Source organism: Dicentrarchus labrax, unplaced genomic scaffold (genome assembly GCF_905237075.1).
Source record: "Dicentrarchus labrax unplaced genomic scaffold, dlabrax2021, whole genome shotgun sequence".
In the NCBI taxonomy this organism is placed as follows: Eukaryota; Metazoa; Chordata; class Actinopteri; family Moronidae; genus Dicentrarchus; species Dicentrarchus labrax.
The window spans coordinates 12,772,854-12,793,773 of record NW_026136703.1 but is presented as its reverse complement, the minus strand read 5'-3'; the positions used below and the strand labels follow the sequence as shown (position 1 = coordinate 12,793,773).

General features: G+C 40.7%; 2 protein-coding genes across 2 annotated transcripts; one reads left to right on the top strand and one right to left on the bottom strand.

Moving 5' to 3' along the window:
• Positions 1 to 191: 191 nt before the first annotated feature.
• tdrd9 (tudor domain containing 9) lies at positions 192 to 20,853 on the bottom strand. Its single transcript, XM_051381188.1, has 35 exons — positions 20,231 to 20,853; positions 15,034 to 15,116; positions 14,830 to 14,906; positions 14,128 to 14,349; positions 12,285 to 12,407; positions 11,902 to 11,982; positions 11,659 to 11,823; positions 11,462 to 11,565; positions 11,253 to 11,372; positions 10,969 to 11,053; positions 10,827 to 10,884; positions 10,625 to 10,729; positions 10,442 to 10,539; positions 10,214 to 10,345; positions 9,243 to 9,405; positions 9,010 to 9,073; positions 7,983 to 8,046; positions 7,839 to 7,883; positions 7,382 to 7,435; positions 6,838 to 6,954; positions 6,562 to 6,669; positions 6,305 to 6,405; positions 6,008 to 6,178; positions 5,015 to 5,126; positions 4,672 to 4,887; positions 4,062 to 4,151; positions 3,703 to 3,960; positions 2,939 to 3,106; positions 2,419 to 2,489; positions 2,235 to 2,344; positions 1,512 to 1,608; positions 1,286 to 1,424; positions 863 to 981; positions 696 to 768; positions 192 to 606 (listed from the first exon to the last, which is right to left on the bottom strand). The coding sequence occupies exons 1-35, from the start codon at positions 20,356 to 20,358 to the stop codon at positions 508 to 510; spliced, it is 4,020 nt and encodes a 1,339-aa protein (XP_051237148.1). The 5' UTR covers positions 20,359 to 20,853; the 3' UTR covers positions 192 to 507.
• On the top strand, positions 16,310 to 19,533 carry rd3l (RD3 like). The gene is made up of 3 exons (XM_051381252.1): positions 16,310 to 16,806; positions 17,647 to 17,988; positions 18,613 to 19,533. Exons 2-3 carry the CDS (start codon positions 17,675 to 17,677, stop codon positions 18,977 to 18,979), a joined length of 681 nt encoding a protein of 226 aa, XP_051237212.1. The 5' UTR covers positions 16,310 to 16,806; positions 17,647 to 17,674; the 3' UTR covers positions 18,980 to 19,533.
• Positions 20,854 to 20,920: the final 67 nt, after the last annotated feature.

Here is a 20,920-nt window from a genome sequence, read left to right as displayed (position 1 = left end):
TTGAAGTGATAACACTTTGGATGGGAGACCTGGAATGATGGGCTATAAATATAAGCCAATGAATTCTGGCACAGACACGCGTCTCATCTTGTAGTAGTAGTTAAGTGTGTGTGCGTGTGCTGTGGGGACAAATTTAACTTGACTCTTGGGTCACAATGAGACTTTGAAGACTGATTGACAAGCCTCATCTGTTGCAAACAACTATTTTTAATGGCCCACTGCTGAAGCGCTGATACAAAGAGCTATACAGGATGAACTTTTACAGCCACTTATTTTTTAAACAGGGAACAAGCAGTGATAGCTGCAAACAACAAATAAAGGACTGAGGATTTTGCTGTGCTGCTGAAAGCTACAGTATGAACTGAAGTTAAAAAATATCTCTAAATTATATAATATCTAAAAAATATCCTCTTACCATAATCAAATTAAAATTCCAGGCAGCTGCTCATAGTACAACATTACAATCAATTAAATTTCAACACAAATGCAACGAGTACAGTGGCTTTTTTAGCTGTTGAGGAGAGTGACAGGGTGCAGCTGGAAGAGAACACCTCTGCTCTTTCCGCCTCCAGGCTCAACAATATCCATCTTCAGAGCAGGATCCACCTGCAGGTTCAACAGTTTAAAACACAGCGCTGAAATGTGCTCACAGATTTGACATGAAAAAATTGCAAGAGCACTATCATGTAGCATACCTGGTTCCATTTCTCGAGTTTCTGGTAGTACACTGGAGGGACAGCTTCCCTTGGCGGGGACTTGGTGAACAGTCTGCATTAAATAATATCAACACAGCTTAATAATTGCATACACATTGACTGAACTTTAAACGCATTACAAATTCCTGTGGGTGAACGTAAAATACCTTATGAGGCGGTCTTGACAGTCCTCCTGCAGGTGGGTGATCTTGTCAGACTTTAGGTGCCAACTGCCACCGAGCCCTTCACACACCAGACGGTTTACAGCAACTCGTAAAGCATTTATCTGAAAAAGAAAGAAAACACAGACCTAATTAGTAATACACAAAAGACAATGCTATATCATGTAATACTGGCATTAAAGTATTGTGATAACAGACACAAGGCCTAGTGCTATAGATCATCAGCACACCAGTGTCTATATCACAAGGTACAACAAGACCTTTGAGATACGGAGATTAAAGAAAACAAAACCGCGTTCGGTGGAAAGTTGGAAATTATTGAGGAGACAACGTATGAATCACCTGGCCAATGAGTGAGAAATCACAGCTGTATCTATCTCTCTCTCTCTCTCTGCTGACAGCTCTTACCTCAGTGATGTCTTCAACATCAAATTTGACATCAAAGGCAAGTTCGATGTCATGTTCAGGTAAGATGCCCTCTTGTGTTTGACTGTTCCAGCCCAAACCACAAAGGGCACCGGTGTAGCAGGTCCTCTCTTCGTTAGTGCTACAAAAAATGGGGGAAAAAAATATGAACGTGTTTTTGATTATGCTGCCTTTAAGATGTGCAGCGGTACGTCTGTGACTGACTGACCGTAGTTCCATGATGGGGGTGAAGAGCATGGTGATAAGTGCCGGCAGTCCAGGGATGTCTGGCATGATGGAGGTATCTCTCAGTAGAATCCGTGTCCCTTCAACACAGCCACATATTTAAAGCTGCAATAACTGATTTTGACATTTAGAAGAAGAACAAGGGTTGGGTGATTCCATCGCCGCTTTTTTTTTTGTTTTCTTTACCGTTTTTTTGCGAGATTTTTCTCATTTTATTTTGCTAATTTAATGGTCTACCTCCGAAGAATGAGAGCCGCTCAGTGAGTGAGAGGAAAACCCGAGTATTTTAACATCTAACTGCAGTGAATTAAGGGTTTATTTCCATGAGAGAGTTTGAAGATAGAGAATACAGTTACAAGGTTATTCGCAGAGGCTCCAAACAAGCCTCTGGGGCAAGATGGGGACACAGCAGGCACAGCCTGGGACAGGACAGGGACAGGCCAGGAGAGGAGACGAAGCACACGCATGCGTGAATATAATGGAAATTTCTGACTGCTGGACTGACGGTGGCTGGTTCTAACTTATTACAGACTGATAAAGTTGCTCTGACAAACATACTGGCAAACAACTGTATCACTTTGAGCCCCTTTGACATTACATATAGAAATTTGATCCACTTTTAATATAAAAAATATTGATTAGTGGAGATTTAAGCTGTAAATGCCCATAAGTGTGTTTGTTTATGAGGAGACTTAGGGTCCCACACCTGTGGAGTTGACCGACACGGTCCCAGCCACCAGCATCCTTTGATGTTTGTAGTGAGGGTTTTCATTCACAGCCAGGGAGTTGATGCCGCTCCTCTCGATACACACTGTCCTGCAGGAGGAGGACACACTCAGAAGAAATGCAACCTGCAAGTTTCAGTTGGTCTTGGTGTAAGTAATGCTTACTTGTAGTGGGTCTTGTGGTTCAAGCTGTGGAGGTTTATCTTATTAGGACTGTGTGGTCCATGCAGGTTAACCTGTGGTGTCAGAAGGAAGGTGCCAAACACATCAAACTACATATTCATGCATCCATCAGTTATTGTGATTCACAGCTACAATCAACCTGTCGTCATTGTTCTGCTCATCTCTCTGATAATGGGTGTGCCTCGAATGAACACAAACACATGAGTTGAGCCACTGAAATGTCTCCATCTGCTGGACAAATTGAGAGCAACAGACAGTGCAGAGGCGATGCCATCTCAGACACAGTGTCTGTGAGTCTGCGTCCTATTTTAAATCCCTCCTCAAAACCTATTTAAATCTAAAGGCTTTGTCTTTATTGATTGTAATTATTCAACTGTTTTTCTTTAGATTTATAAAGCACTATGTAACATTGGTTCTAAAAGGTGCAATTAAAAATGATCTGACCATATCTAATATTTTAGTACAAACATAACATGAACGTGTTTAGCTCAGTGTATCTTGCCTTTGTCTTGGAAAAGGACTGGCTGCTTTTGGAAAAGTGGGCGAGCAGGTTGTCAATGAGCTGTTTCTCTTCTTTCTTGCGATCTTTCCAGGAGCTGCTGACAGTGTTCGGGACATATGTACCTGCTTCCATGTCCTTGTACAGCGTCATCAGTGCCTCATGGTTTTGCTGCAAGAGCACACAAAAATAAAACATCTAGACTAGAAGAATGCACATCATTAGCATTAGTATGGACCTTTCTGAATCTGCACTAGCATTGCTCAGAAAAAATCTATTAAGTTTTGTCTCAAGTCTTCTTGTAGAGCTTAACAGTCAGATTGGGCCCAAAAAATGTACCTTCTGATTCATGTTTTTCTTTTCATTGAAACCAAAGCACTATTTGCTCACAGCATCCAACCACAACATCTGCTGGAGAAAAATCAGTACTGCAGGTACAAAGTGGTCATTGTGTGAGAAATGCAATGCTATTAGAACACACACAAAACTTAATTTGCCTTATTCTAGCAAATCTGTATGGAGGAAGAACATAGAAAGCTTTTGAATGGACAGCGATTAAATGGAATATGGTCCAGTTACTATGGAGTGAACTGTAAGTAATGTGAATTCAAGCTGACCATAGCTATTGCTATCTCTGTTTCTGAAAGATTCTTTTATCAAGCACCTTTTAAGCCTGAGGGGGGTAAGTCGTTACTTGAAAGGACATATTTAGGTGAGGTGTCTCTTTAAGTAGGGCACATCATGATCAATGTATTTCTATGTCACACCTTGGAATCAAAGCTCTCTTCGGCCTTCACAGCATGTCCTTCTTCCACCAACAAGTCCACTATGCTGGTGTCTGTTGTCTCTGTGTTGATGAGCAGCTGCACACGCATGACACCATGCAGGATGGAGTACAGTGACACAATGAGTGAATGGCCCTTCACCAGTGTGATGAAACGGTCACGGGCTCGGCTGCTCCACTGGTTCCCAAGGATGATGGACTGGGGTGAAGGACGCATTCCTGTAACTTGGAACTCCTGAGCCTGAGACCATAATCAGTGTTTATGTGTTACTGTTTGATCACAGTTTGAACAGTGGAACAACAAAAGTTTGCATTCATTTGACAGTGCCATCGCATTGCTACCTGGAACGGGTGAGACAGGAGGTCGGAGGGCAGCTCTCGGAGGCTTTTGCAACCAACAACCGCTGTGTTGCCAAAGTCCAAGAAGAACACCTGCAAGACAATAACATATCCTGTGCTCTGGTACACGAAGTAACATCAGCAACTGTTATCACCTACTCCTGTTGAAAATAATTTCTTATGGGGCGCTCTATAGATAGAAATTATGTTAAATAACTACAACCCGTTACTGTTGTACATAGTGCAACATTCGTGGAATAAAAGTGTTAATGTTGGTACTTATGCATGTCTGAAAGAGGAAATCATTCTCCAACAAAATAACCATACGATATATATAAACCGTATAACTTCAAAAACAAGTAGGTCTATTATAGCCAAGCAGGCCATTCAGAGTCTGCACAAAGGTGGGGCACCGGTCAGTGAAATTAGTAATTTAGCTAAAATAAACTCCAATTAAAATCTAAAGAGTGCTAAAGCTATAATGCACATTTTTTCTACCAAAAGAGTTTCCAGAAAATATCTTAAAAATAAGACAGGAGAGAAGTAGATGAGATACTTAAACAGGTGCACTACATCTTGACCAGAGAACTGCAGTGAGTGCGTGCATATTCACCTCCACTGTGTTGCCACGCATGTGCAGGATCTTGGCGCGGTAGTACATGGTCTGGTCATTGATCTCAGAGTAAGGAGCCAGACACAGCAGGTTGGGATATAACGACACGGTTACAGGATCCAGCACACGTTTGTTTATCTCTGCTGTCAGATGGCGCTGCTTCTCCAAGCTGGCTTCATCTGCCTGGAAGCCCCAGAAATTACCCACGTCCACCACCTGCAGCAGAGATCATGTTAAGAGACGATTCACCCAGTAAAGATTACAGTTAGACAGTTAGTAAAAAATTAGAGTACATCTTGCAAAATGTAGCTCTGTTAGACCAAGTTAAATGTAATTGAATGACCTCTGTGACGTTGACTACAAATAAGGGGTTGGACGGTAGCTTGTCTGGGTCAATGGTGCTGCTCACGACTCCCACTGGGCAGACAGACTGGTTCTGGAAGTCCACATTCACACTGCAAAGCAAAAGCACACAGAGAACTGAATTCAATGTTATGAGCACATTCACTTTCACTGCTCTCACACTGTGAGCGATGTATTCGTTGTCATAACATCACATTATTTCAATGAGTTAACAGAGCTGCTTGGCAAGTGCTCATAAGGTATCCTAATCCTCAAAACTGAACATGCAAACATTAAAGTTTTGTCAGATTTTTTACTGATTACAGCAATCAATGCAATGATTTTCCAAGGACAGAGGGTTTTGCTAACAGATAGAGTACTTTAGCAGAGTAGATGCTGAAGTAGATCAATGTGGGGGCCTGAATCCTGTTCCTTTGGTTTGGGTGGTGCATTTAAAATGTAGGCCAAATAAGAATCAAAATATATAATCTACTTGAGGTTATCAAAACATGTATTTTTTTTAAGTTTTAGGCAGGAGGAAATATCACTGTCAAAGGGAAAGTAATCAATGAGAACAGCCTGTGAGCTGTATTATCATTGGACAGCTAATGTTGTGCAATGTCACCCCATCTCCAACCCCCAGAGGGAGGTGGGAAGAAGCTGGTGCTGTCTCTGACTAAAACCTCCCCTCTCTGACTCCAAGTGAGAGCTGGAGAGAGTCATGCAGAGTGCGAGGATGTCAAATTACATTAAGGCTCAGTGCAAGGGCACTGACCAGTGCAGCCTGTGGTGCAGGGGGTTTCATTTTCCAAAAAGACGGTCAAGAACGGGACTTTTCAGCCAAAGACAAGCCACAGTCGAACCTTTGGGCTGTAATTGTTTTTTCTTGCTCATTGAGCAGACGTAATGCACATATTTTTTCATACAGCAACTGATTTCACTCAGATAGGGAAAAAACTAATTAGTTTTCATAATGTGTGAATTAGAGCCTTACCGTGAATATTTCATGTGAGTTATTTTTCTGTTCCCAGCATGGAGTTCTATTTGTTCAATGGGGTAGACAGACATCTCCATGGGAGGACTCTGGTGTGACAGCAGGAGGGCAAGAGAGACCTCGGGCAGCACCCCAGAGTCTTGTGATGTCCTGTAGAACTCCACATATGCTCTGGGCAAACATACATAAACATACACAATTATATACAGACAATTATGAGTACACATATTTCAATGTTAAAATGGGTTAGGGTTAAGGGTTAAAGTAGATTTAAAAAAAAAAGATGTCCTTCAGTACCTGGAGCTCTCAAAGGAAATGGCTTTGACCTGTCCACACAGACGGAACAGAGACTGCAGCTGCTTGTAATACAAGAAACTGTATGGAGGGAGGTTCCTCACCTGAAAACACGTGGTCTGATGTTATATCTGTTGTATATCTGATGACAAAATTGCTACTTCCTATGTAACAAAGTCTACAGTCATCCTGGCTGGGTTTTAATGGTCATTACACACCAGAAATGTGTAAAAAAAACAATCCCACTATTCCAACCATACCATCACTGTTGTTCTGGGGTTGAAGCCACTCAACTCTCTGGAGGCCAGGTCTTCATCTATATCTCCCTGGACAAAGTAGTTTGGGTAGTAGGCACCAGCAATGACCACCTAAGACAGAAAGAGGTGCAACCAAAAACAACAATTTTGTGTGTATGTTCAGCAGCTGAATATTTATTCACAATGATTATTGGATTTGAAGTGCACACAAAACTTCACTTGGACCCGGAAGACCTTTTATGTAATATACATCCCACAATGTGCAGCACTGACTCTAACCTGTAAAATGAACTTCTGCCTGTGTGTGCTGGTGTAATCCGAGGGTTGTGGGTTCTCCGGCACATGCATGTTGAACTGAGACACACGCTTCCTCAGGTCCTCGTACAGCTCTGCAACCTGGACAGTGAGTTACTGCTTATGAGGTCTGAACCACAATATTTCATAAACAGCTCTATTTCAAAATATTAGCTCATCACGACTGTAAGTTGACATATTTACCAATACATGAGAAAAGAGTAAACTGTGCACCAAAATGCTACAATCATCAACTACCTAAAATCTGTCATAGAGTTTAAAGATCCATTAAAACATTTCAGGTTGGCTGTAAACCTGACAGCTGTGTATTTACAGTCTGACTGTACCAAATTCACTAAATGCCTATGGCTGTCAGTCACTCAACAGAAGTTCCATTCTTGGTAACATATGGCTACAAACTGATTAATGTCTGGTGTTCACAGACAGACTAGGATGGGTGATGACAAAGACATCCTGCACTGTGGCTTGACGAACTCATGCGACTCAGCTCTCTGCTTCAACTCCGTACCTCCCTGATCCTCTTGATCTGAATGAAGTTCTCTTTTCCCCAGTCATACTCATCCTAAGTGGAGAAAGCAGCAACAGTAAAGAAACCTCACACTTCAATTAAAAAAACACAGAAGAGGACATTCCAACATAGACTTTAGTGAATACTTTCAATGGTCCAGCTGAAAAGAAGAACACCCACTTCTTCTACCTCCCGTGGCAACTGCTCTGCAAGCTATAGTGTTGTACTAAACATAATTTACAGTGCTATTTTAATTCATTACCAATGGGACAGAGGAATTATGCATTCAATTCGATGTCAATCTTGAAAATAATGTAAGTTGAATAACTGCAGTGTGTCAAGAGGAGGCTCTAAACAATAGCAGTAGCAGACTATTCATATTTACAACCTGAAAAAATAAAATCAGCATAGCTTTTATGTGTGAGTGAGCTCATGTTTGTTTGTTGTTCTTACTCACCTTTGGGTGTCTCAGTTGTCCTTTCTTTTTGGATGAGTGCCATGCCTAAAAGTAAGAGACAACAGGGAAGACTTTTAAAAACAACAGCCATCAGGCAAATATGCAAATCCATCAAACACCACAACTTGCTGTCAAACACACTACCTTGAAGGCATTGACAAAAGCTATGGAATCACTTGGTGTGCCACGAGCAAAGGCCAACTTGCTCCTGGAAAAACAAATATTATTCAGTACACAGACAAAAAACATACAATACACTGAACCAATATCTGTTTCTGGCCAGGAAGTAGTAGTTGGGCCTTGTAGGTATATACATTGACACTGCCGGAAAAAAATAAATGAAACTGTGCTCTGAATATCTTTAAGGAGAACATTGCATGGATAGCTGGACATGCTATGCTTTAAATGACCACCCACTTTCTTTTTGACATTTCAGTGTTTTGTATGTCCACAGAAAAGGCATTGTGAGAGAGAGAGAGAGAGAGAGAGAGAGAGAGAGAGAGAGAGAGAGAGAGAGAGAGAGAGAGAGAGAGAGAGAGAGAGGGGGGGAGGGAGGCAGAGAGCAATGGCAGTAAGGGTTTACACATCAAAAAATTGTTTTGAAACTACCAAAATAGTGTGAACGGATAAGCTGATGGCGCGGAGCGAGGGCGTGTCGGTCAGACAGTCTGATAACTGCACAGGTCTCTCACTCAGCTTAATACAGAGAAATGTCCCACAAGGCAACGTTACAGGACCAAAACAACAGTAGCTTCGTCACTTTCCAGGATGTTTGGTGGGTCAGGATCTCAATCACTACACATTAGGCCTCTGCAGTGATTGGCTCTGGTGCGCACGTGGCTATGGTGGCTATGGTAATGCTAGCGGAATTCTAAATAATTTATGAAATAATTTATTAACTGTATCTTTGTAGTCCAAACAAAGCCGATGTTGCACACCCTTAAACCACACAGCAGCCATGTTGAAACTCTCAGGTCAGTCTGATCCTGATCTGCAGAGATATTTGAGCAACACACACACACACACACACACACACAGACAGACCGACAGAGATTCCTTGCTTTATATATATATATATATATATATATATATATATATAGTGCCACCTCAATGGGACGCCAATGACAGCCTGGCAGTGTGTGAATCAGTGCAGCTGCTGGATGTGAATCACCTGTGGCCTGCAAGTTGCTGCATGGATGGTATGGCGAAGAAACTCTTCAGAGAGTGCGAAGCAGCTGAGGACAAGAGAGGATGTTATGGTACTTTATATAAACATATTACATGTGCACAAACATTTCCAACAGTGCAATGATGACAGATTTGTTGACCAGCTATGTCTACAACTATAAACACAGGCATATGCAGTATCTGAGGTTCATTCCAGTAGCGTAATGATAGACTAACCTATGATGAGGCACTCATCCAGGCAGCCAAAGATGTGTCCCAAGACAACCATCTTCCCCAGGTACAGGTCCACGGGCAAGTGTGCCAGCACTCGGCCCAGGAACGTTAGCTCGCCATCCTCATTTTGTCCCCTGCCATCACTTTTCGCAGATAGCGCGCCCATCTACAGAATGAAACATCAAGCTAGTGTCAAGAGAATTTTTTTTATAGCCCTAATAAACTCCTAAACTGACCTCAGAACAATAGTTTGACTTTTAATGTTCAAGGATTTAGACATGAAAGTGGCTGATCTCTCTATGCCAACATTGAATTTCTAAGCCAAAATTAAATTTATTAAGTCAAAACTTACTTTTCCTCTGGACAAAGATTGCTAGTTTTGAGAATTCACTGAAATTTTACTTATATTGATCACACTTCATGGTTGTACATTAAGATCCTCAGACAGAAATCTTTCAGCTGTTTTTAAATCAGAAATCAGAATATCAGGCTAAATTAAAAAAAAACTCAAAACAACTTTCATCTGTCTGTTATCTACTTTTCTGTCCTTGTCTTGTTATTGTTGTCTGTTTTTTCAGATTTCCTGGTTTTACATTTTTTTTTGACAGCTGTATTATAAATAAATATTAGCATATTTTTTTTCTATACCATTTATAGTTTTGAAAGATGACATAAAAAAATCAAATGTACTAACTGTATTTTGTGAGTGATAGAAAGAAAACAGAAATAGCATACACTTGTTCCACTTTCTTTTCCCCACACAAACATATGACACAGCACTGCCCTTTGTTACCCTCACCTAACAGTTGTTACGATGCTAACACTGGCTGACACAAAGCTCCTGTCAGAGGTCTAATACTCTGTGACAGAGCTGGGTGGTCAGCTGCCCGCCCAAATACATCATTACAGCCAGACATTCAGACTAGACATTAATGGCTGTCTCAGATGAGAATCATCAATCTGCACTTATTTACCTCTTTGAGTTGAAGCACTGTCCTCACTATGTCACCGAGGTTTGGGGGTGAGAGGGCTGTGGAAAGGATGGAGCGGGGATCTCCCATGTCCAACAACTTCACCTTCAACATGATGGTGGCCAGCGGGGCAAGCTGAGAGGAAGGCAAACAGTATGCCATAGGTTCATTCTCGAATTAGGGCCAAAGCTGTATTAAAAAAAAATTCTGGTTATCTGCACACTCTCTTACCAGCATGTCAGGGATCATGTACTCTGGGATTTCATTCCTCCAGAACGCTTTGGTAACGAGACGGTAACAGTAGCCCTTCGACACTCGACCTGCCCTTCCTGACACCAAGAGTGGAGATAAGGATAATAGCACATACGTGAAAAGATACTTGTACTTTAGAGGTCAAGTTCTGTTATATTGTACCTCGGCGCTGGTTGCAGTTGGTTTTGGATGCCCAGGTGAGACGCAGAGACTGATAGTTGGTATCTTGGTCACAGACCATGTGACGGGCCAGACAGAAGTCAATCACTGCAGCAAGGAAATAAGCACCAATACTGATTAAGATTCTATAAAAACAGTTACAAAAAACAGGTAACATTAGGCTGAAAAAAAATTAACCTCCCACCATATTTGACATCTGGAACAGTCACTGAACTCTCAGCAATGTTGGTGGAAAGGATGACCTGTTAATATGAGGATACTATCAGTAATAGCAAGTAGAAAGAACACTTGTGATTTTTTTTCTTTTAATAAGATAAAGTTTTTACCTTCCTGTATCCAGGGACAGGTAACAGAAACACACCGTTCTGCTCCTCCAGAGTAACAGTTGAGTGGAGAGGATAAACCTGCAGTCTGAACAACAGGAGCACATCATCATAATAGTAAATGTAAACATTCATCTCAAGTCAAAAGTAATACAGGTTAACATGAACTATAGATTTCACAGACACTAATTCTGATTATTATAAAGGAAAATGGATGAAAAAGACAATAGGTAGAAGACAATATGTACTAGCTATAAAGAAAGAGAGAGATCAAATGAAAAGTTCACCTTTTGTGGAACAGCTTGGCCAAGGCCTCGTGCATGTATTTTATCTCGTGTATACCAGGAAGGAAAACCAGCACACTGCCCCGCTCTGATGAAGTCCTGCCACCTCCTGTCTCTGCTATTCTGCTCATACACAAACATACATAATTATTACTTCATCTGTCTGACCATTTGGTAAAGCAGTCAAATGTGCTAAAATATTAAGGCCTCACCTGGAATCTTTGCCCTCCATCTCATCAAAGCTCTGGATGAGACTGATGGCAAGATTGTACATCTCCACTGTGATGTGAGGGTCATCTGTATGAGGCAACTCAACCTGATAAACACACACACACAGAATATACACATTAACTATGTGGCTTCAATACAAAGAAACAGTAGCATCAGCAAACATCTACTATCTAAATACCCTGCATGAAAACAGTCTGTGGAGGTCATCCAGATAAAACTCCTCAATGGCATAGGGCGCCCCCTCCACTTCAAACACATAGGCTGGGTTCATCTTCCCCCGAATTTGGGTGCCGAAGTACTCAGCAAACTGTCTGCAGTTAATGGTGGCTGACATAAGGATGATCTAAAAGAACAAAACAAAAACGTAGTTGAGAGACTGAGAGTTCAACTGATGCAGATTTCTACTAGATCTTGCAATTACCTTCACATAAGGAGAGTTGGAATGAAGAAGTTTTCTCAAAACCAACAGGAGAAAGTCCATCTCCTCAGCACGCTCATGAACCTTGGGCAAATGCAGAGTAGAAATGGTAGTCAAGAATCACCAATTAGATCATAGTACCAAATGAAACCTGAAACCCCTGCAGCAACATAATACTGACGGAACCCCATAAAAGACAAAAACACCACACAATACAACAAACAACTAAATAAAAAGATAAACTTTAATTTAACAAGGCGTAGTGAGCTGCATTTTACCATTAACAAAAATATTTTTAAAAGAAGCAAAAAAACTGCTTATTTTAAAGATACCAGTTAACAAAGAAATGCACATAAAAATAATCTGCCATAATGTTGTTTATGCACCTCATCTACGAAAATGTGGGAGTACTCTGTGAGGCACTTGGCTGAAACCAGTTTTTGCAGCAGCACTCCTGTAGTCATGTAAATCAGCCGGGTGTGCTCAGTTGCCATCTTCTCCAGTCCAACCTAAAACACAAATATACAAAGTTGTATTAGTAGATATGGTCAACAACACACAAACTATAAAATAACAGTTTCTGACACTCATGCTTTGGGGTTTCTGACATTAGTTTGCGTAATAAGGCATTTTAGGACATTTTAGACTAAAATTACAGTGTGAGGCTGAGGCACAGCATACATTTTAATTATATGACAAAGGCCTGTTACTTTGACAACAGTGCCTGTTTTATTGTCCGTCTGCATGGCGTCTTAGAGAATTCTCTTCTGCAAAAAGCGCAATGTAAATAAAGCTAGTTAATTCATTGCAAATATGCAAAATGCAGCACTTTCAATGGACTTTTTACTGCACAACTGTCAAGTTGTTGCCACCAATGTTTTCTGAAATAGCCCGTCTAGTGAGGATGTCCCATCTGTCCAATCAATGCAATTGTTAATGTGTTTTGTCATCAATTATTTTTCTAATATTCGTCAAACACTAAAGACAACTCTCCACTCTCTACTCGGCACTCTACCTCTTACTGAGTGTACACTTACTGAATTTAAGCTTATCTCTTATACCGAACTTAGACCTTGTTAAACACACTTCATTCAAACAAAACTCACCAAACCGTCTTTATTAGTCTTTACACTGTTCCAACAATCACCAACTCTGGTGTCTAACCGTTTAGGCTCTAGATGGACAGGAATTAAAATAAAAAAATGTTGTCTCTTGTTTGTTGTTGTTTTACTCTACAAGAGGAAGAAAACTGAAACCATTTGAAAACATCAGCTCGGTGCAATGCCACACCATCTATGGCTATGTATCTTTGGTTTCCGTTGTATGGTCATAAATAAATTGAATGTAATGCAGCACTGCATACATCTCCAAACAACTCCAACTTCCCATCCAAATATTTTGTTATATATTTTCTAACAACAAATCAAGTCATTATTTTCTTCACTTTAAACACACACACAGAAACACATCCAGTTCCTGTGAATAATGTTAGGTTCTACTGCCTCAGAGAGGCGAAGAAGAGAGGCCACAGCTTTCTTCCTCTTCTCTCTCCTTTTCCCAGTGTCTTTAAAACAAATCTCTGCAATGCCAACACAACTATTTCTGGTTGGTCTTGGAGAAAATACCAGTGACCTGTATTAAAATGTATTGCTACCCTGTGTTTGATAACTCAGAGCACAAAAGAACTTTTCATTCACTGACTGCATGACTTTCACAAAAAGGGAAAGGGAACAAAGAAAAAGCTTTCACCTTATAGCGAACAGACATATTTCAGATGGGCTTAAGACAAAAATTAAAACGCCTGTTTAAAGTACACACTAACTTGAGCATTTTATCTTTTACTAACATATCATTGCTCCCACTGTCAGTGACATCATCCTTAACTCCAGAGGTCTGCACCAAGCGGAGGAGACAACAGTTATTATTAGATGTGCTGTTCCTGGGCTCTGTACAACACAGCCAGACATCCTGGCAACAACACACACAAGAGCTTTTTAACACATACAAACAAGTTTCAGAAGAGATGCAAGTGTGTGTTTTTTGTGCACAGGTGACCAAGGTCAATCACTACAGGTCAATCCAGTCACTACTGCCACATGACCTCTACAAGTGTCACTCTTCTTTTTTCACCCTCTTCTTTTTTTTAAATCATAAAACAAAATCAGTATGCTCATGTATGTATCTGCATTGCACAGTTTAAGTAAATCAGATTCTCGTTGTTGCACTAACCTGATATCCCACCAGACTACCCAGGGTACACTTCCGCTGTGTGGCAACCCATCGGGCAATACTGGTGGCCCCTAGTTTGCGTGGTTGGGTTACCACAATGTTGCATAAGGCGTTTTTCTCATTGTAGTGGTCCAGAATGTACTGTGGCAGCTGCGTGGTCTTGCCACTGCCTGTGGCTCCTCGAATAATCACTACAGAGTTGTTTTCTATAAGAGAAATCAGCTGGAAGCAGGTGCACACACATACACACAAAACAAAAGTAGAACATGTGCACAGTTAAAACCCCATTTGGCCATTTGTTCCATATCACTGCAATAAAAAATAAATATTAAAATAAGTTATGAAATAGAAGAGCAGATGGATGTGCTAAGCTGATTTGTCACTGGAAGTCCACACTTTATAATCGGCATTAAGAAAGTGCAGCTTAAATGAAAGCATGAGCTCCTAAAATATACACACACACTACTCTTTATTAGTCAACAGAAAATGTTAGAATTTAAAGTTAGCTCTTGTTCTGCAACATTTTCATCTTGAGCAAACAGTAAAAGCTTAAGTGCACCAGTGTCCTGAGGACATAATGGTAATTTCAATAAAAACCCTAACATGTCCAAAAGAAAAAGTACTACAGAAGAATGATAGTGCACTTTCAGACCATCAGGCTTTGTGGATGGGTGTATATGGTGTATGTATGGTACATTGTACCTCCTCTCTGTTTTTGGTTATGGGCAAGCTTGGGTACTCATAGCTGGCAAGTGGAGGAGGGGCAGTACCTAAGGATACTGAATCAAAGACACAAGAAACAATGTTAAACCCATAAAAGGCAGAAGGCATATTCCTGTATATCGGACTATGTAAGTAAGTATGATGTAGGATTAAAAAAAAGCTAACACTAAGTTTAATACTCACTCTCCGCAGGTTCTGGTTTTTGGAACCACCCTCCATCAGCTTTCACATTTTTCCGGCTGCCTTCATCAGGAACCTTTGGTGGGCTAAAACAAAATTAAAGCAATTTTAAGCAGTTTATAAATGTTGAAGCTCTATTGACAAATGAATTGCAATTACACAGAATCTTGCATAGTCTTACAGTAGCCTACTATGGACAAAAAGCCCTATGAGGCAAAGTTATGATTTTGTGACTATATAAATAAAAATGATTTGACAAAAAATGTCTTAAGGATTAAGATTTCCCCTAACATTACAAACATATTTCCATTACTTTCAAAGCCCATACAGCAATCTATTTACTTTCCCTTTTGTACTCATATGTGATAGAGACGGTCCTTCTCGTCTAACCATTGTTCAGCTTACATCGGATAGTTTCATCTCAGAAAGCATGACTGACAAAAACGTAAGAAAAATGACATAAAATTAGAAAATACTCTACATATACATACCATGGATTGGTAAGGACAGGCTTAAAGGACCAGTATGTATGACTTAGTGGTATCTAGCAATATAGTTGCAGATTGCAACCAACTGAATAACCATTTGCCTTCTGAGTGTGTAGCAGAAACTATGGTGGCTCAATATGGTGGCCAATGTAAAAGAGGACCCGCTCCCTCTGTAGATAAAGTTAATTCTAAAAGGTAACAGAAACACGATTTTTATTTTCATGTGATTTAACACTAGTAAAACAATACCTATGGATATTATATGTCATTTCTGCCAATAGATCCTCCTAATAAACACATTTTGGAGCAATTTCAGATATGTGCATCAACTGTGATGCTATGTTTTATTTCTAAATGTAATAACACATAGTACTGTTAATATGCTCTGTTAGATGTCACTTGCGTAGCTACATCTGTTGAGGTTAATATTGGGTACTGCAGCATTTAATGGTATTCATCAACATAGCAACACAGAGAACATATTTTCAGAAATGAAGGTGTTTTTATAATCATTTATAAACCCACTCATTTCTATGTTGCGTACAACTGGGATTATTATTCAAATGTAAGTCCACAGTGGGTGAGCATACTGGAGGCTCTGCCCACATCATTACTTTGTACCATTTGAAACTTTGCTCCAAGTCTCTGCCTCCTCTTGTCTTTCCCTCTGGTCAGTTCCACACGGCCCACAGCACTGTAGCCGGGAGAGCATTCCCAGTTGTCTCTCCCTCTCTTAGTAAAGGGAGGATTTTATCGCAACAGCACAACCCCTGACAGTACTAAGAGGAGCTCAAACACAACACACCCACAGCTCGTGCGCACACATGCACTCTCGTCCTCTTCCTTTCTCTCCAATGCACACATTTCGTGCAAGCTACAAAGCAGCTGACCTTACAACAAAGCAGCACACTGCACAGAGGAGAGTGGGGTGAAAGGAGAGGAGAGGTGACAGCTCTTAGTCAGTTAGCAGTGTGTGACTAACTCTCCTGGAAAAAGTCTGCATGACAGGAGCAGTGGGAGGGATGATAAGAACAAGACAATAACTACAACACAAAAAGGGAAAACGCTTCCAATAACCAGGACACTGGAGGATTGCTGCCAACAATCAAGTGTGCTCCTTTGATGGCATTTGACACCAAGGGATGTAGTCGACAGCAAGTGAAGGAATTAAGTTTACATGGACTAACCCATGGAGACAAGGAGCTGGAGGCTGTACTCTGTGAAAAGCTCATCTTCCCCAATTTCTGAATATCTCACAAAAAAAGCGTCAGCTGTGCAGTTTTCACCTGTAAGTACAGATCTTTCCTTTCAATTTTCAACCAGATGTTAGTGTGATATTTCCTTCCTGCACATGCTGGAAGACTCATTTTGTTTAAGTAGTTATTTTTTGGAGCACTTGCTGTTTTGCAACCTTAAAATGTGTGAAGCCACACATACAGTTTGTGTTCGGTGAGACTGACCTCTGACCCTGCAGGCTGTGTAATCCATCTGAATCCCAGGTGGAAGCTGTGTTGAATCTATCAGTCTGGAAAATAAGCCAAATACACACACCTGGGACATTGTCCCTCATCAAGTCTGACTTGAACTGAAGGGAATCAGAGCACCCATCAGGCAGGGACCAGAGGTCAGCTTAGTGATCATCTTTCATTGTCAACCTTAAAATGTGTATTATAGTAGACCTATATCGTTAGGGATAAAATGGGAATTAACATCCTTCCTTAGAATTCAGGTTGTGAATTTTCTCACATATTGTCGTCTTTGAAGGGGAAAATGTGACCCCGTTTTCAGGACAAGTACAAGATTTGATTAAGAATAGGGTTATAAACATTTATTTAGTAGTTTAGTATTAATCACAAGCAGGTTTTTATTGTTCTTGACTCATTTTATCTTCATATTTTCCTCACTATTACTTTTCCATTTCTTTCTCTCATGTTAGATCTTTTTACTTTTGCTTCATCTGCCTTTGTGAAGTTTGTCACGTGATCTAATGTGGCCTTGTCATTAGATCAGGAGACATTCTAAGAGAAATTAGCTCTTGGTTTTAAGCAACATATATTCGAGCTTATTTAACTGTGTTAAAAAAAAAACTGCTGTGATCTAGAATAAAAAATTATACTTGTCTCTTCAGTTTTCCAGGACTGTCTGCTGTGACTGCCATGCCCCTGTTCAGCTGGATGAAATGGTCCCATGACTCAAGAGTGCAGGCTCAGGATGAAGCAGCACCTCTGAAGACTTCGGGTGTCATACCCAGTTGCATGTTGATCAGAGAGCTCCTGTGGCATGTGGAGGAACGTGAGCGGCTGGCGAGGGAGCTGGAGCGGGAGCACAGGCTGGCCCACAGCACCCTGGGTCTCCACTGGTTTCAGAAGTACCCCAGGTTACGGACCCTCATCCCCACATCAGAGCTACACCAGCTGGAGTTCCTGTGTGCCCAGATCCCACCCATCCATGCAGCCACCGTTCTCTCCAGGTGCTCCATCCTCACATTAGTATGCTGTCAACAGTGGCTAGCTGCTACTGCATCAACACAAGGCCTGACAGCAGGCAAAGCAGAGAAGACCCAAAGGGAAAGGGAGGCAGGGCGAGCTGCCAAGAAAGCCATTATGTGTTACTGTCACAAAGGCAGGCAATATAGAGTGTGAACATGTGAAGGTGAAGGATGCCCTGTAAGGCTAAATGAAGCTAGACTGCGGGGGTTTCCACTCATCATCTCTATGTTAGCCATAATGATATAAAAAAAGGCTGAAGAGTTGTTCTACATGGTTGAGCACTGACCTACTTACTTATTTGCCATATAACTCACTACTGGGTCACTACTGTGTGCTTACATAACCACATTACCAAAGAATAACACATTTAGTAAGAAACGTGTTATAATGTTTGTACCATTTCCAAATAAACGGTGCTGTTGTCCCAGATATGTCATTCTAGAAACTATGAGGCTCAACAGCTGAATGAACATCCAGGTCTTTTTTGCAATGGCTGAATTATAACAGTACCAGTTGAAAATGTGGGACGCCGACACAGTGTTGTTGAAAATGCTTGGTACTTCAACTAGAGTTAAATTAACTCTATTGCTTGCATCCTTCCATAGGTTTCGTGAGGTGCTTGCCACTAACAACATAAGGCCCTGGGAGCTGGCGTCTGTCTTCAAGCAGGTGCTGAGGGACTTCCTGAGCGAAAAGGAATATGATGAAGAGGACGACCTCTCAGTGCAGCCAGCACAGCTTCGACCAATGGAGGCTTGGACCAGCCGCTACAAAATGAAGCAGGGCTTTGTCACACCCACCGTCCCCAACTGTGGCGACCACCCGAGGGAGGAGATCCCAACAATCTCCGGATATGTGGACCGGGCCATGCGGTATTCCGGTTCGTTCATAGGGTCCAACAGGGACTGGGACCTTCCATACAACTATCCAGCTCCTCTCAGGCCCACAGGGGCATACAGCACCACACTGTGAGACGACACACTGTTCAAAATGTCTGAGGCCCTGTGTTTAACACCAGGAGAAACCGTTATCACATCCTCAGCAAGAAGACGAGATGCAAAAACTTGATTATTTGTATTAGTTGTAAATATATCATAGCTTGTGACCAAAAAATGTTAAGACAGCATTAGGCTAGGTGGACAATGCATTCAAATGTTTCATTTAAAACAACTAGTTTGTCACCTGCTCTTGCTAATCCCTTCCTGATGGACTGTTTTTATGTAGATTTTGTTCGGTTGGGCATGTCATTTTAATTGTTTACTGTCAGATAGTGAGTGTTATGTCATAAGGCCACAGGATGTGAATACATACGTGATCTGGACCATGTGTTCCCAGGCCTTTGTGGTATGTGAGTCTTTGAAGTGAAGCAATGTCTACTTGTGACTGTTTTTCACAGGCTGAAAATGTCAGTTTTTAGATTACTAAACAAGGTAAGACTGTAAAGTCAAATAAAAAAAAATAATAAAAGGAGTAAAGATCATAGGAAACTCAACTAAAACATAAACGTAGAATTTATGTAATCGTTTTATTTGTCTCATCTCCTGACTTGTTAATCAACCTGTGACCCCCAGGTTTGGAGCCACTGATCTCGTAGCTAACAAAAAGCAGTACGCAACAGTTTAATACTTATAGCAGATTGTGAAGGTTTAAGGAAAGTTTGGTTACACTGAGGTCATGTTTGAACTACCTGGGAATGTGACATTTTATGGTTGCTAAAAATTATACATATTTAAAAACAGACCCAATAACCCACTTAATTAAAAAATGTTGTATTCCTTGCAGCATTGCAAAGTGTTGGGGAAAAAATACAGAAAATAATAAGAATTTTTGGTCTGTGTTTGGAACTTAATGTGGGAGGCAGAAGAGGTCAGCATTTCTGAAATCTTGGATATTAATAATGCAACACACACACACACAAATCTTACCTCAGAATTTCACCAGAGTTGATATTTAACATTATTTTGGAAACCTCATTCACATTTTTAATATGTCCATACACTGTCGAGCTGAGTCAGCTTTCTTCTATTACTGTGACACACAGACACAGTTTAGACTCGTTTAATTAACCTTAAGCACAAAAACCTAGCTAAAACATCACCTTTTTGTGCTGTTATACCTTTGTAAAAAAAAAAAAAGAAAGTGCAATGGGTCAGGGTCCCACCATAAAAGACGTGACACCTGTTAGCGAGCATGAGGTGAGCTAACTAGAAGCTAACGTTTCACCTGGTTTCCTTCGACGACGGTTCGTCCAGTTTTCTTTCCGCCGCCTCTTCTGTGAGTTTAACGTTAGCAAATGTCGTCCCCGAGATGAACCAATCCGAAATTTGCTCTGCGGTGAACACTTTCTTCATCTTGCAGGTGTTTACAGTGACTGCATTTTAACTGTCTGTTCTTCAAACTTAACGCGAGCCAGGAGATTGAAGCGCGTGAGGAGGACTGCGCTCTACATCGCCCCCTCGAGGCCGGACTGAGACTCACAAAACTGAAGACTATGAAGACTATTCTGCGTTTAAACATCATTTATTCTGCTATATATTATATACTGTAAAAATATAGAAGTAAAAGCCTTGCATTCAAAAGTTTACTGAAGTATAGAACAGAATCAGAAGTATTAAAAGTGAACATACTCATGCGAAATGGCCCTTATCTGTTTTATATATCATTTAACTCTAAATTTAAATTTTAACTCTCAGTGATTTATATAGTTTTGGGCAGTTTTAGCTATAACAATGCATTATATGTTACATTTCTATGTAAAGTACAGTACTTATGTAGTAAGAAGTACATGTACTTTCCATAACTGATACCACATGAATGTAACATGTGTCATATCTAGTATTAGTAAGTCAAAAGCTACTAGTCTTCAACTTTTGATTTACCACTATTAAATATCCAAACACCTGAATCACGTAA

Coding starts and splice junctions, on each gene's coding strand:
- rd3l (XM_051381252.1), top strand. CDS start 17,675: ATGCCCCTGTTCAGCTGGATGAAATGGTCCCATGACTCAAGAGTGCAG. Junction 17,989..18,612: donor GCAGCCACCGTTCTCTCCAG/GTGCTCCATCCT, acceptor ATCCTTCCATAG/GTTTCGTGAGGTGCTTGCCA.
- tdrd9 (XM_051381188.1), bottom strand. CDS start 20,358: ATGAAGAAAGTGTTCACCGCAGAGCAAATTTCGGATTGGTTCATCTCG. Junction 5,127..6,007: donor ACTCACATGAAATATTCACG/GTAAGGCTCTAA, acceptor TTTGCTTTGCAG/TGTGAATGTGGACTTCCAGA. Junction 607..695: donor AACTCGAGAAATGGAACCAG/GTATGCTACATG, acceptor TTGAACCTGCAG/GTGGATCCTGCTCTGAAGAT.